At 32.2% G+C, this 16741-nt stretch overlaps 2 protein-coding genes across 2 annotated transcripts; one reads left to right on the top strand and one right to left on the bottom strand.

The window, feature by feature from the left end:
- Positions 1-7805: 7805 nt before the first annotated feature.
- On the bottom strand, positions 7806-10183 carry LOC113863822 (probable inactive receptor kinase At2g26730). The gene is made up of 2 exons (XM_027497547.1): positions 8673-10183; positions 7806-8467 (listed from the first exon to the last, which is right to left on the bottom strand). The coding sequence occupies exons 1-2, from the start codon at positions 9991-9993 to the stop codon at positions 7917-7919; spliced, it is 1872 nt and encodes a 623-aa protein (XP_027353348.1). The 5' UTR covers positions 9994-10183; the 3' UTR covers positions 7806-7916.
- A 3567-nt stretch (positions 10184-13750) lies between these two features.
- LOC113862335 lies at positions 13751-14713 on the top strand. The gene has a single exon (XM_027495424.1). The coding sequence runs from the start codon at positions 13751-13753 to the stop codon at positions 14711-14713; it is 963 nt and encodes a 320-aa protein (XP_027351225.1).
- The last annotated feature ends 2028 nt before the right edge of the window (positions 14714-16741 follow it).

The raw sequence follows: 16741 nt of genomic DNA, 5'->3' as shown, positions 1-16741 counted from the left end.
TCCTTATATCTGATTCAATTCAATGTTGCTTTAAGTGTGAGAAACCAGAGGATTGCAAGATCAAGTTCTCTTATCCCTAAGAAAGCTATAATCTTGGTGATTGGTTCAGATCTGAAGAACAAATTCAATTTCCATTGACAAGAGTTCCTCTGAAATTAGTTAATCAAATTTCCATTCAATTACTATGTAAAGTGAAGAATCAACCACTCAATCCATTCCAAAACTTGAAATCGAGATCCAAAATCAATTCAACATGTTCGTTTTGGATCTACAATTCCTAACTATGAAGAAATTACACAGTCATTGCAGCAGAGAAAGAAAAAAAAAAGAGAAGAAGCAGAAGAATGCAGAAGAAGCATCTTCAACCGATCTTCAATCCGATTCCTCTAGGTTGAAGCTCGGTGTTCGTCCCCACTCTCTCTCTTAGACTCTCTCCACACCCAAGAACTAAGTGAAAATGAAAAATGAACAAAAGATCCAAAAATCTGAGCGTTTCTGCAAATTATAATTTTTCCCGACTCTGCGCGTTGTCACTTTGCTTCATAAGAACGGCTACGCAGAGGCTTGTGTAGTTTTTGGAAGACTGAAACATTCACTTTCGTTGATAAGAGTAGCAACGCACAAGGTCGAGGAGTGCGCGTGATCACTTTCGAGAGCAAGAGTGGCCACGCGCAACTTGCAGAACTGAAGGTCTCTCTGGAACGTTCACTCTTGCTGACGAGAGTGACCACGCGCTTCTCGCTATGGATGAGGTCTCTTTGGAACACTCACTTGCACCAGCAAAAGTGACAACGCGCAAGTCTGCTAAGTTTGAAGTCCTCTAGAACGCTCACTTTTTCCAGCAAAAGTGACAACGCACAACTTGCAATGTTTGGAGCTTCTCTGGAATGCTCACTTTCACCAGTGAAAGTGACAACGCAGACTGTGTTCTTCTGAGAAACACTCTGGAACACTCACTTTCACTGATAATAGTGACTACGCCTAAACTGTACTTCTCAATTAAGCTCTGGATTACTCACTTTCACTGGCAAGAGTGATCACGCCTAGCCCAAACTCCATAAATCTTGTTCTTTGAGTCCAGACTTGCTACTTTTCTTCTATCTCTCCATTGATCTTCCATCTTCATGAACATTGCTCAGGATTTTATACAAAAACATGCTTGAATTATTAATTTCTATGCAGAAAATACACAAATGCTAAAATAACTATGTATTTAAAGACAACCTTCAATTCTTCTATTTTTATGGTTTTTTATGCTTTTTCCAACATATTTTCCATATCAAATGGATTAAAACTATATTAAAATATTAGTAAAAATATGGATTCATAAAAAAACATAGTTAAATCTATTATCGATTAAAAATAACTCGTGAAATTATCATATAGTCAGTGATTTTTGTTGAAATGCATAAGAACTTTCAATAATATAAACAATTAAAATTAAACAAATCTCTAGAAGAATCATCGAAATTAAATGAACATACATTATACTCTTAATATACAAAATATCAACATTTACAAAATATTCATCATAATACATCAAAATACATTAGAACTATTTTCCAACATTTACAAAATACAAACATAATAAGTCCTAACAAACAGCTTATCCATCGCATGACCAAGAGACACTAGTTGTTCCCATGCTATCCTTCTATCATCGAAATCGAGGTCATCATCCGATCTGAGATATACATCACTAGGGTGCGCAGTAATTTGAGTACCAGTAATTCTCTCAAACGTCCAATGAGATGGTCTCCCAAGATAATTGTGGTCGTGATACGTGAACAGATACGTCAAAGCTGTTGGGGTCCTCACAGTACCAGGAATGATATATACACATATAGTATGATGGATTCTACTTATAGGAAAATCAAAAGGAATACTAAAAGCTAATTCCATTTCCATCATAATAATATCATTAGGTACATCACTTTCATATACAATAATCCTAAAGAAGCAAAGTCACTGATATTCATTAAATACATAATTTAACGTATTAGTTACAAACTATTTACTAATATAACCCTCTCAGTGGGTGCTGTCATCCTGGTTTCCTGAAATGGTTATGTAAGGATGAGTCTCTATTTTCATTACTAAGCATACAATCACAAATAATTCAATGATACATATGAAACAATCATACAACAAGATTATTAATATTCTAATTTATTCAACTTAAGTTAATTCCTACTAACACTTACATTTTTTCAATTTCACTGCCCCTGGGATCCCTTAAGGTGTTCCTTAGCATAGATAGTCGCTGGATAGCCGCAGCTACATAGATACAACGTGTGTCGACCCGGTCCCTTTTAGCAAAAGCATGGTAAAGAGTTTAGTCAGAAAACAAGTGTGACGCCAATGGTGCTCCTACTCTCATTTGTCTTGCGCAATTCAAGAGGAGCATCCCCCACCCTTATTTTTCCAAGACTTTTTAGTCTTCTCCATCTTCCATACTCCCAATGTACCTCTGAACTATCTATACTCGTCCTTATCATATCTTTTCATTTCCCTTTCCATGTTTCTATCTCATCTTTCTATATTTTTCCTTAGTTCATTATCGTATTGTATATTACTCAATCATTACCGAGGGTTAGTTCCCTCGGACTCAGTCCACCATATACATGCATATATTCAAAATGAAATCACACTCATGATCATAAAATATGCTTCATACATAGCAAGTCATATTCCAAATATATCAAGAACATGTTATCACCCATCATATATTCAAATCAAACACAACATTTCTTAGTAATAAGATAGAACTCTTCTTACATTAGAAAATTAGTTTCGATGTTGAGAAAGTAAGAGAAGGTTAGTTCACAGACCTAGGTAGTTTGACGATTCCGTAGAATTGAAGTTTGAGCTTGTGTTCGGTGAAGTATTGGAGTTTCTAAGGCTTTTATCTATGATAGGGAAGAGGGAGTTCAGAGAAACAAGAGAGGTACGTGAGATGAAGAAATGAAATAAATTTCATGCTAGAAATCTCTTAAATACCCTCAGCTCTGCACGATCTCGCTTGAGCAACAAACAACTCACTTGAGCGACGACATCTCGCTTCAGCGACGGATCCTTCGCCTGAGAGAGATATGCAGACAATGGTTTTTCCAAAGTTTTTCTGGTATGCTCGCTTGAGCAAGCTCCATCTCGCCTGAGCGAGATAGCAACCAGAGAGGGCGAGATTTCTCCTGTGAGTCCTCGCCTGAACGACACAGCTCGCCTGGGCAAGATCTCCATCTCGCCTGAGTGAGGTGACGGTTGGGAAAATTCTATCCTATCTCGCTTGAGCGAGAATTACTCGCCTGAGCGAGAATTACTCGCCTGAGCGAGAATTACTCGCCTGAGCAAGATTGCTCTAGAACAGGATATTTCTGGGCACTCAATCTAACTTGAACGAGATTCCTCTCACTTAAGCGAGATTCCCTATATCAACCTCTTGTAAAACTCTTCTTAATTTACTCCTAACACATTTTAATGCTATTTAATATCAAGCAAAACATAATTTTTTGAATAATGAAAATAGGGTGTTACATTGGATCCTCAGTATTTATGATCAAATGTTTGTAAATAATTAAACTGTTTATACGCAAATGATACTAGTACACACACACACACACACACACACACACACACACACACACATATATATATATATATATATATATATATTTAGCTATGATTTACCCTTTTTCATTTTTATTACCTAAATTAATTTATGAATATAGTTATTAACCAAAAAACTTTTAATTTTTCCCATATATGTATTACGCTACAAAACAAATTTTATTTCATTTTATTAGTTTCAATTAAAACTATTATGTATATTGAAATTAAAATTTAAGGATGTCATATGTTCCCAATAATATAATTCTTGTTGCATGCTCTTAAGTGAATGTTTGTGCCTTTTTTATGATAATTTGGAACTTTTATCCTCAAGGAACCCAATTTTTCTTATATAGAAGAGCATATTAAGTCATTAATTATTGATATAAGATTTTTGTTTAGAAATTAATAATTAACTACATTCTCTACTTTTCTACTCTACATTAAACTTTAACCCACTAATGTGAGTTTTGAGCCTTTATGAAGAATTTCATCCTAATTTAATTGATGATATCCCTTCCTTCATTGTTTTATGCGATTATCTCCTTAAGATTTATGTTTTACAACTTGACTTGTAACTAACTTGAGGTTATTCTTTCTTATTACATGCTATATGATTGAGGCATATTAGGATTATTTTTTTCCTAACCTTTAGCATGTTTGAGAAACACCTAGTTGTCTCCATTGAGCTTGATTGATAGATTAATTTTCTATTGGTCCCTTTCTTTAAATTATTTAAAATATTTTGATGACCTTTAGTTTATGAATGAAGCAATTGGGTTGTTGAATTGATTGTTGAATTCTCCTCTATGCCTTTTATGTGCAAAAAAAAAAGAAAGAAAGAAAATATGCACAACTATAAAAAAGAATGAAAAATAGAAAAAAGAAAATAAAAATGGTTACAAATAAATGAAAGGAAGGAGAAGTAAAGAAATTGATTGGATATGAAATATAAAAAAAAGTACTCTAAGAGCTTTTAATTGTTAATTATTATGATTTATTACCCCTTTGTATATTCCTCCCTTTTATTTATTTCACCTCAATTATTAAAACTCTTGGCCACATGACAACCTAAAAAAGACCTCATGATTTTTACTTGCATTCAATTTACTCACTAGAGAATCAATTTATGATCAAGCCTATGTTAGTATACTTCTCTTTAGACGAACTGAGTGATATCTCCTTTTGTTCCTAGACACTTAGAGAAAGAAAAAAGTAGAGTACTGCAATTTGATGTTTGAATGATAATTTAAGTAAAATAAGATTCTAATTGCGAAATGTTTAAATTACTTATGTTCAGTAATGTTACTCTTTCTATTCTCTTAATCTCATTTGTCTTAGGTTCCTTGTTGTGATGACATATTTCAAGTTATTCCTAACTAGGAATTTGCTTAATGACAAGCAAATCTCAAGTATCAAGGAGTTGATAAAGTTGTATTTGGGCATGTTTTTATAGTTATATTTATATGTGTGACCATTAATTTATGAAGATTTTATATTGATTTTTTATATTGATTATGTAGTTTAGCATTGGAAGGTCACAATTTAATTTTGGATGCATTTTGGACCCAAATTGGATGGAAAATAGGGTTTCACCGCAGCCAACACACCCATATCCTACTAGCCAACATGGGTGTGCTTCGAACCATATGTACAACCGTGCTTATGTATTTGAGTGGCTGTGCTTACCTGCGAGAAGTCCAACTTTGAAGAAATATTAGGATTTTTAAATCTTATTAAAGGAACCTCATAGGCAATGACTTAGACATCTCTCTCCATCTTTTGGCATCTTTTGACACCTTCAGTCTTAATTTTGGCGATTCACTAACAACTATTGGAGGTTTGGGACCGTGTCTTAAAATTAAGAGCTTTCTTCATTTCTTCACCGTTTGAGATTTCTCTAGTTTGCATTTACTTTTCGAATAACTATAAATTGATTTATTATTATTGTGGATTTATTTTATATTATGTTTAGCCAAATCTATAGTTGGGGCTACGGTGAAATCTTTGAATGACTTTATTAAATCTTTGTAATTACTGATAATTTCATATTTCTTTTCTTGATTGGTATTTATCTTATTACACTATATTTGTATATTTAGAATCAATAACTCTTAAATATACCATAATTAATTATATTGTAGGCAATCGTACCACATATAGTTAATGGATCTATAAGATAAAACAAGATAAAGGATTAGGTGGACCAAACTTAGTTCTTCTCTTTCAATTGTTATTAAATTAACAGCTTGTAAACTCTTTATATTTTTCCTTCCTTTTACCTTGTATGACCATTAGGGGTAATAACTTAGGAAAAAGACCATTAACATTGCATGACCATTGGAATAGATTTAGTATGAGTAATTGCTAATCATAAAGAAACCAAAATTTAAATTAATATAAAAGTGAACATAAAGAAGTGTAAAAGCGAAACCATACACCTAAGGTTCTTCTGGATTAGTTTATTGTCAGAGGGTGTGCTATTTTAATTCCTTTTAATTCTTTTATATTTAAATTCCTATTTTATTTAATTCTGCATCCTTTAAGTTCAAACAATTGAATTAAGATATTCATAGTGCTTTGAAACAATCCTTATTGACGATATTTGGAGAACTTATTTTAGAACTTTTTTATTACTTTTTGACGAGTACACTTATATACGAACAATGACATAAGGCAAACTTTGGTCTTTTAATTTGTCGTTCCTTATCTTTCATGCACATTGCAAAGGTGTAACACAAGCCTGAAAATACAACCACAACAAAGGCAAAGTTCACTGTTTAGTAAGAAAAGTGCTACAAAATTATTGCTAAACTAGTGTTTGGGAGAAATGAAAATTTTTCAAGTTATAAATTTTCTCGAAAAAAGTTGATTTTAAATGGGATGAAAGGTTTTTAGTGGAAAAAAGTTTCTTGAATAGATAATCTATAATGGTCAAGATTTACCATTTCTTATCAAAAAGATCTTATGTTGAACTAATTGATTTTTGTGGCCTTAATTTCTAGTTGAAATAGATATTTCGACAAAAATTTTGCATAACATAGCTTTAGTAAGATTTTAGTTGAAAAATGACATTTCGACAAGTTTCTTGGAGTATGTACGGCCTAAGAAACATAGATTTTTAGTTGAAAAGGAAGTAAGTTTTTCAACAAGTTTTTGGATAAATTATGGCCAATGAAAAGCATGGTTTATTAATGAAAATGAAGAGGCATTTTGATGAGTTTCATAATAAATTGGTGGCTAAGAAATATTGATGTTTAGTAAAAAAGGAAGTGATATTTTTATCTAGTATTTACAAGAAATTTGTGACCAAACGAAATATGATTTCTAGTCGAAATGTGACATTTTGACAAATTTTTTAGTAAGTTTATAAATGATTTGCAGATAAAGTTGCAAGATACAAGAATGTCAAAAGTTAGTTAGAAAAAGAATCTTTTGAGATGCTTTCAGAAAATAATGCCTTTTTAACTTAAGTCAAGAATTGATCGAAGTCTACTTTGTCAAAATTGGATCAAGCTATTTTTAAACGAAGAATCTCAAGTACTAAGGGTCTAAAGATGGAAGATTTATATTGAAATCCCAATGCATTTAAGGCAGTTATGAGTGGTTATTAATAAAGACATGTGTCAAAGATCGTGTGTAGTGCGTGATAGTAGTTACAAGTAGATGTTGTAGGCAGTTATATTGTAAAATACATGATTTGGAAAATTATTTAAGAAACGTAGTTTATGAGTTATGACTTTTACACTCAAACATTCATGCTCAAAATCTATACGTTGCCAGAGTTCTATGCATGCTAGACATCGGAGGAAAGAGAATCAACAATCCTGTGTTGATTGTTGAAAGTTGTACATTTAGGTATTGCAATTTAATATCAATTCCAATTATTTACTTTAACATTTTATTGCTCTCCTTTATTGTTTTTCTACAATTCTTTTTCTTTTACCCTTTCTATTTTTATTTTGCTCATTTTAAGACATTAATTTAATTATCTCAGTGAGAATACACTACGAAAAACCCACAAAAAGAATCTAAAAGTTAAATCTGATTGCTTTTAAATTTATTTGTTTACTGAAAAACTCACATTAAACAACTCGATAACCCAAAATATACAAGCAAGAAGAATAAATTAGTCTTAGTTAGTTCAGATTTCTCACTAGTGTTTAACATCCCCAAATGCAACTCCTGCTCGGTTATTCATCGAAACATACCAATATTATACAGACAATGATTTGAAAGCAGAAATTCTTGGAACATAGAAAATTTTCACTTCCTGTTGTATGTCTACGATTTCGTAAAAGCACTTTGCATCATAGTTCATACATCAAGGATTTTTCTTCATCTTCTTTTATTGTGTTAATCATGAGAGCAACTTGATTCATGCTTGGCCTTGCCTCTGGGGAACCATTGACACATCTTATAGCCACCTGAAGCAAATTGACCATCCTCTCTTCACTTGCATACTCAGATATTAGGAACTTGTCAAAGACTTCACCCGTCCATTCTTCCTTTACAACGGACTGGACCCAATCAGTCAAATCAATCCCATTGCTCTTCACCAGTTTTCCAGTAAGCAATTCAAGAAGAATAACACCAAAGCCATAAACATCTCCCTTTAAGGCATCAAACGCACCAGCAACAATAGGACTGGAAAAAGGTGAAATTTGTTGATCATCAATACCCATTACACCATATTCACTTATACATGGCTCCATGTTCTTGTTTAGCAAAATGTTGGAGGATTTCATATTACCGTGACCTATACCATGTTGGCCTTGCTCTTGATGCATGAAAGCTAATGCCTCAGCAATTGTAGCTGCAATCCCAAGTCTGCTGGTCCAGTCCAAGGTTTTTGGAGTACCTGAAAAGCGTAAATTACAATTTAGTACACATTGCTTCTTATGCAAGTTGACAGAAAAATTTGAAATTTTTTTTAACCAATACCGAAATGTGATATTTATTAAAAAAAAGAAAAAAGAAAAAAGAAAAGTAGATATGATATTTTTCGTTCATCAAAGAAAGTGTAACATATATATGCAAAAATAAAAGGAAGATATGGTATTTACCATGTAGAAGCTTAAATAAACTTCCATTGTGCTGATATTCATAGACCAAAAGCTTCTCTTGTTTGGAACAATAGAAAGCAAGAGGTGACAGTACATGAGGGTGCTTCACTTGAGTCAGTATGTGCATTCTTTGCTTGAATTCATGGCTTGAAATACTCCAATCCTTGATCCTTTTTACAACCACCATCACCCCCTTTTCAACCATCACCTTATAAAGACTTCCATTCTTTCCTCTACCAATCAACTCTGCAGGGGCCCTCAACAAGTCCTCCAATTTCAATTCATTAGCCGTTGGCCTTGAAAGAACTATAAGTGATTGTGAAACCATCCCACTCTCGGAAGTGACTGAAAACTCAGATCTGCTTACCTCAGCTTTGTATTCGCTGGAAACATTGCTAGTCTTTTCAACACCACCATCACTTGCCACTACCCCATTCAATGCTTCAATTTTATGATCTCTTTTCTTTCTTCTACACAGTTTTATGAATACAATAAGGATAATAACAAAACCCAATACAGCATAGCCTGAGTACATAAGAATCTGCTCTTTTGAAGGACCTTTTGATTCTTCTGATGCCTGAGCCTGGGAGAGAGGCATGGGTAGAGCAGAACACTTTTTTGGTAGTGGATCTCCACAGAGTTCAGGATTACCGAGGAAGCTATCAGCAAAGAAATAGCCATGCACATTTGGAATGGAGCCGCTGAAATTGTTAAAAGAGACATTAAATTGATCAAAATTGGAGAAATCAAATGCGGGTATGTTTCCACCGAGATGATTGTTTTGTGCTAGGAACATGTTCAGTCCTGAGATTGTGGACAAGTCTGGCAAAGGTCCCGAAAACTCATTGCTCGAAATGTCTAGTCTTTTCAAATTATTCAACATGGTGAGTGAAGTAGGAAGCTCCCCAGTAAGTTTGTTCCCTCTTAAGTGTAACCGAGTGAGTTGTTTGCAGTTTCCAATCCCTGCTGCTATCTCTCCACTAATTTGGTTGCCATCAAGACTAAGGAAAGTGAGAGATGCAGCTAGAGGCTGCAAGTTGCAAAGCATAGCAACGTCAAGAGTTCCAGACAAATTGAACCTGTCAAGTAACAACCTCTTTATAGACATGTTTTGAGCATCACAATATACACCTTGCCAGAGGTCCTTGCACGGATCAGAGTCTTGTTTCCAAACCAAAGTGGAGTTTTGCTGGCCATCACTGCTGGAGAGTAGTGCCAGAAACTGTACCAAAGTTCCCTTCACCTCATCCTCCACACAATAACTCATGTTTAGGAGGAAAAGGGATGTAGTGAAGACTACCCATAAATAATTTCTTTCCATTTGGGCAAGATTTTGTGAGATACTCAGCTTTGTTGCTCGGAGTGAATATGAATGGTTTATGAAAAGAAAAGATTTTTCAAATTTGAATGATAAAAGTTCCAATATTCAGAGATTTTTGCAGAATCATAGAACGGGTCCGCATGGCTGATTCTACAATGACTATTTGTTTCCTAGTTGGCTTGGCGTGATTAATTACCATTAATTAGAAAATAATAAACCTAAGGCCATCATGTTCAAAAAATATTAGACAAATATAGGCCGGCATGATGTATAATTGCAGCTATTATTGTCAATACCTTCCTAATTTCATTCATATGGCATTGTGTACTACGCTAACAGGGATATTGACGTTCATTCTGAGCTTTTATTATGCTATGCTACCACAAGATATCAAAAAGCCGCCATGATTTCGACCCGCCAGAGGAATTCCGACACCAACAATTTTGCTTGGAAATATCATGATTTTATTTCATTATTTAATTAGATTAATATTTATCCATTGCTCGATATAATTAAATTAAAAATAATAAAAATATTAAACATTTTAGGTTAAATAAATTTTTAAATCTAATAGAGGAAATATCACTATCAAAATTATTAAAGTCTGAATCATTATAACACAATTATTAAAAATTATAAATATCAATTACTTTGCAATGAATATTTTATCTCATCTATTAACATGAAGATTTATAACAATTTTTTAAGACACGTTATAAATAAAATATAATATTTTTTGATATATAATTTAATTAACTTTTAATATATTTTATTATTTTATTAAAGAATATTTTTATACAATAAAATAACCCTCTCTACATCAATTAAATATTTTTAATTTAAAACATTATGTCGTCATATGTACTGTATAAGAAATTTATTCTACTTGTATCCTGTATAAACTAATAAAAGATTTCACATATAAAAATAAAATAAATAATTAATTAAGAATTCAAAAATTAAATTAAAACTATTAAAATATTTTCCATTAAATTTTATAAGAATGAAATTATTGATAATATAACTTACAAATTTAATGTACCGTCATAAAACATAAAAATCATTTAAGTAATGTTATAATATTATTTTCATAATCGTACGTCATAAATTCATATATCTTTTATTATTTTATTATTTAATTTAATAAATTTTTTAAAAGAGTATTGTTGAAAAGATTGGAACAAAGTTAATATATCTAATATATATTTAATAAATATGAAATATAAATGAGTTTTATGTACTCTATTCTACTCGATAGTGTTTTTGAAGATAGATATCTGAATAAATTCTTACTAAATTATCTGTTTAATCAGTTATATATGAATTTATAGTTATTGTACAAATAGATAAATATAACTATTAATAATTTATTGAAGTAAAATATGGGGTAAAATATGCTTGTAAATACGGTTAAGTTTAATTTTAGTATTCTGAAAAAGAAATTATTGATTTTGGTTTTTATAAATTTTAAAATTGTAAAACATAGTTCATATTATCTCTAATTGATGACATGGTTTTCATCTAGACATGCAACATTATTTGTATATAGATAAATTATTATAAAAGAAAAAAATATAAAAATAAATAAGAGTCCTTCTCTAAATTAATTAATTTATATTTTATTTTTTTAAAAAGTTAATGTCATTTATTTTATTTAAAACTTAAAGTGATAAATTATTTTTAACTTATAAAAAAATTATTCATTTTTTATATTATTTATTTCTTTTATAAATATTTATTTATAAGTTCATCCAAACTGGACAATATTAATCAATAGCATTGAACTTTTTGAAAAAAAAAATAATAGAATGAATTTGAATGACTTCTTTTGATAAAATTAATTAATTAATTTATAGAATTTTATAATCACATTTGTTTCTAGAATTGAAAACATTAGGAATAGCTGGGTTCTAAGAAATGTTATCTATTTTTATTTTTTATTTTATTTTATTTTCTATTTTTAAATATTTGGACAAGAAATATTAAACTTTTAATAAACATAGGTATAGATGTCGCTGTCTTAATGTGTCTTAGAGATGTTTGTCACAATAAGTTCGAAGACTCTTGTATAGGAACAGTAGAAACCAGTCTAGGTTAAGGACCGATCTATTTCAACTGTTTTCCTAATAAGACAGTGAGTTTCATGGATGTTAATATCCATGACTCTCTATTTCTCAATATTTGCTTTCATGGATTAGACATGAAAGAGGGATCTATTCCCACAGCTCTTATCTATAGGATCCAGTACAAGGTCATGAATTCTTATGCATCTTGAGTCATTCTCAAGCCCCAGAAAGGTGTGACTACTTTGTTTATCATTGATATGATAAAGGCTAATGTCTCTCTTCCTATAATCATCAAATGGGATGAAGTTACTCTCTTTGAGGAGTGGGTTATGGATAAGGCCACACCCTGTATCTCTAGACCTGCTCCTCAAATTCAAGATATTTCTTAGGATAATTCTGGGAAAGTCGAGATAATCTTCAATAGAAGAAACTCTTTTTCTTCTAGGATTGATGCTTTTAGCAGACAATCTGATTTTGCATCTGCAAGGAGATCATTCTTTTATAGATCCCAAACCTTTAGATCTGAGATACCTAGAGATGTAGCTCATGATCCTTCTCATATAAACCTACAAGGTTTAAATACCTCTTCTAGTATTCCTAGAACTGTTTACCAAACCTCTGATGAGGAAGATGAAAATCAGAATATCCAATCTCTAACTTATTCTTCTCTTAATAAATCTTATGATTTTGTCTCATAAGTTTATTATAGATAAGGAAACCCTTAGGAACGATTTCTATTCTGAGGATTGGAAACCTTAGAAAGATTGGTTTTTCCAGAATTACAAGGGTAGTAATAGATCTAACATCCAAGAGAAATTTTATAAATTTCTTGAAAAAGTTGAACAAAACATTCCTTTCTTTGATTGGTTTCATTCTTATACCAGTCAAAACAATTTAGATTATCTTTGCCAGGAAGATATTATTAATACCTCCTCTGCTAATGTTATTTTCTGGCAGATCACAGATGGACAAATAGTTCAAAGTGATCTTCCTCCTTCAACCCAATTCTAGTTGCCTAAATTGAAAGATAATTGTGGCAATCCTGTAATGGCAACGCCATTCAAAACCAAGAATACTGATGAATCTATCACTTCTAGTGATATTCAAGGCCTCATGAAACAGGCCAACTATACCAATAAGTATCTTCAAGTCATAGGAGACAAGATCAGCAGAGATAAGATCCCTGCTAGCAATCGAAAGAAGAAGAAGCATCTTCTTTTGCTCCTCTAGATAAACCTCTTTTCAAACCTTTCAAGATTAGTGCCAAAGCCAAACATAAAATCTTAAAGCTTAGGCAGAAAGAAAAATCAAAAGCCTTAGAAGACAATCAGAACAAGTTGCTTAGTAAAATCACTAGTATACTTACAACTGTTCCTGAGACTCCTCATGCTTCTGAAGAGTCTAGTGTCAGACCAAAAACTAGAACTCTCTCTAAGACTGTCAATGCTATTTCTAAAGCCAATTCAGAACAATTTTCTGAAACAGATTCTGTCTTAAATATCAATCAAATGAATACAAATAGTAAGAACTAGAAATCTTCTTCTAAGCTTTATTACACTAGAGTCACTGCTCCTGATCTAGTCTTAGAAGAAGGTCATGATCATAATATCCAAAGTCTTAATTCAACTGACATTTATGTTTAGAACATAGATGGTAAGTCATAGTACAACATTGTCTCTACTCTACAACACATGTCCATTGTTGCCATGGGTTATTACACCAATCATGATTATGCTAAAGATACCATTGTTCATATCTTAGTTACAGGATTTTTCGGACAACTCAAAGGATGGTGGGATAATTATCTCACTAAAACTGATAGAGAAAATATCCTCTCTGTAGTTAAAATCGATGATACGGGAAAAGCCATTGTTAATAATGATGAGCAGCTCCGTGATGCATTATATACCATCTTATACATTATATCCCAACATTTCTTAGGAGATCCATCTTTATCGAGAGATAGATCTGCTGAATTATTATCCAACCTTAAGTGTAGAACCTTAGATGACTATAAATGCTATAAAGATACCTTTTTGTCTAGAGTCTATACTAGAGAAGATAGCCAACAACCTTTTTGGAAAGAAAAATTCTTAGTTAGTTTTCCCAAATCTTTCGGAGATCTGGTTAGAATCAAACTCAGAAATCAATTTGTCAATGGAGAAATTCCTTATGATAGTCTTACTTATGGTCAACTCCATACTATTATCACAAAAATAGCTCTAAAAGTCTGTCAAGAGGATAAGATTCAGAGACAACTAGCTACGGAGAGAGCCATGAATAAAAAGGATTTAGGGTCTTTCTATGAACAATTTGGTCTACCCTTTTTTACAACTAAAAAGAAAAAACAAACTCCTAAGAAGGAAACTATAGAAGTCAATAAGAAACCTTACAAAAGGAAGTATAATAGAAAACCTTCTAAGAAAACAGGGGAAGATGTCATCCCCAAAAATGTTCCTAGAAAACTAAGAACAGGTGTAACCTATTACAACTGTGGTAAACCCGGCCATATCCATAAATACTATAGGCTCAAAAGGAAAATTAGTAATCTCAACCTCGATCCTTCCTTAGAGGATCAAATTAATAACCTTCTCATTGAATCCTCTGATGACGATTCTGTGAAAGAATCAAGTGAAGATATCAATCAAATTTAGCAAGATAACCAAATGTCTTCTTCTGATAGCGATGAAATTCCAGAAATCAATGTTTGAACAAAAAAATAAGATCTTCTTTTTGAAGCTATCAATTCCATTTCTGATCCTCAAGAAAGAAAAATAAAGATTGAAAGAAAAGTAGACAGTAGCAGGACTACTAAACTAAATGCAGAAAATGTAATTGCAGAATGTAAATGCAAAAATTTAAAACATTAGAAACTAGAGTGGCGGTAGAACCAACACAGATCTAATGGAGGGAGAAGATATGAAAGCTGGACGACGGTAATCCGAATAAAACCAGCTAAGAGGGAGAAGAAAGAAAATTGCATAGAAACAAGATTTAATTAAAACTGAAAGAAAAGCTTACAAAGGATTGTATCACTCAGAGCTTCTCTCTCTAAAACTCTCTTGAATGACTAAATGAAAGGGTGCCTCATAACATGGTCGAGGACTCCTTTTTATAGAAAATTAAAATAATGTTTCTATAGTTCTGATTAGTAACAGGAACTATTGGTTTCAGTACAGGTTACAATTCCTGAATATCTATGCCGAAATAGTCATCTTCATTCTGATAGAAGTGTTCATCATTTTTGGACTGAGAATCCTTCTTTGAAGAAGTTTCAACTTCATCTTGATTTTGAAGAAGAAGGAGAACATTTTCAATTTTTCTTTTGAATCACATCCTGATAATCAAGCTGCAATTCTAGATTCTGATATAGAAATTGGAATGTTGCTGGATCAACAAGCTTTAACAATTTGGGATTAGCTCCGAAGAATTTATTGACTTCTGGAGGTCCTGCATGGTCTGCATTGAATTGGTTCCACCATTTCACAAAGGAATACTTGTGAAGGATGGGGAGTACTTCTTCTATGTCTGTTTTGCTGTATCTTTATTGCTATGAGAATACTTAGGGTAGAGCAAAAATAGAGAAATATTTAAGATCCGCAAGTATTCTTGATTCCTGTGAATATCTATTCTTGAAATGGGTATATCCTTCTTTTACTAGAGAAGGAAAAATCTCTTCTATTGGTCCAAAGAAGTCCTACTATTACAAGAACCAATTTGAAAAATTATAATTTGTATTCTTTTTCAAGTAGATTAACCAAGAGTGTTGATTAACCTTATTTTGAAACCAAAAAATTCTAGTCCAGGCATCAATATAATCCCAATACTTATATCGTACTGGATCAAAGGGTTGGGAGAATTTTTTTGTAAGAGTTTAAATTTTTTGCAAAGTTCTTTGGATTTAACACTTTGAGAATTTGGATGATTGAATGTGTAAGGATTGAAGGATCTTTTTTATCCTTGTAATGTTTAATGGAAACAGAATCTGAATTCACTAAGATAAAATCATAAAATTGTCTGGTTTTATTCAAAGCATATGGTCTAAAATAAAAACCAGGAGGGAAGGCTTTAGGAATAGCTTTGTAAGAATTTTTGTCCCAAAATTCAGGTTCCATGTATAATACTGAGGAAAATTTTCCTTTAGCAAGATAATGTGATGGATTTTGGGATTTTTTAAAAGTTTGTATTTGTTTATCTTTTTGGAGAGGAACAACTTTATTGTTTTCTCTAGAGAGACTAACTGTTTGAGTTAAGGATTGGATAATTCCATTTCCTCTTCAGAGGCAATATCTGCTCAAGATTTTTTAGGTAAACTACTTAAGCTTCCTTGTTGGATGGCTAAGAGTGTATTAATGGGTAAAGCATAGTCTGCTTTTGTTTGCTTGGATATTTTGGATTGGGATTGAGAAGAATCGGCCTTGTTGGTTGATTCTTTTTTAGGAATTCTAGATTGTTGGGTAGATGACTCAACAATTTGGATAGCTTTCTACGTCGATGACCCAGTCGAAGTAGATGACTCTGAAGAATCTGATTGGAGTCTCCAAAGACAGACTTTGCTTTTGCTTTGTTAAGAGTGAGAGCAAGTCTAACTCTTCCTCTGGATGATGTTCCTCCTCCCCTAGAAGGGGCTGTAGCCTTTTTAGGCATCTTACTTATCCTGTAAAAACTAACGGGTAAGGTAA

Source organism: Abrus precatorius, unplaced genomic scaffold (assembly GCF_003935025.1).
Source record: "Abrus precatorius isolate BTA unplaced genomic scaffold, Abrus_2018 Scaffold3, whole genome shotgun sequence".
NCBI lineage: Eukaryota > Viridiplantae > Streptophyta > Magnoliopsida > Fabales > Fabaceae > Abrus > Abrus precatorius.
The sequence above is the reverse complement of the archived record's forward strand: the minus strand, read 5'-3'. Positions and strand labels throughout refer to the sequence as shown.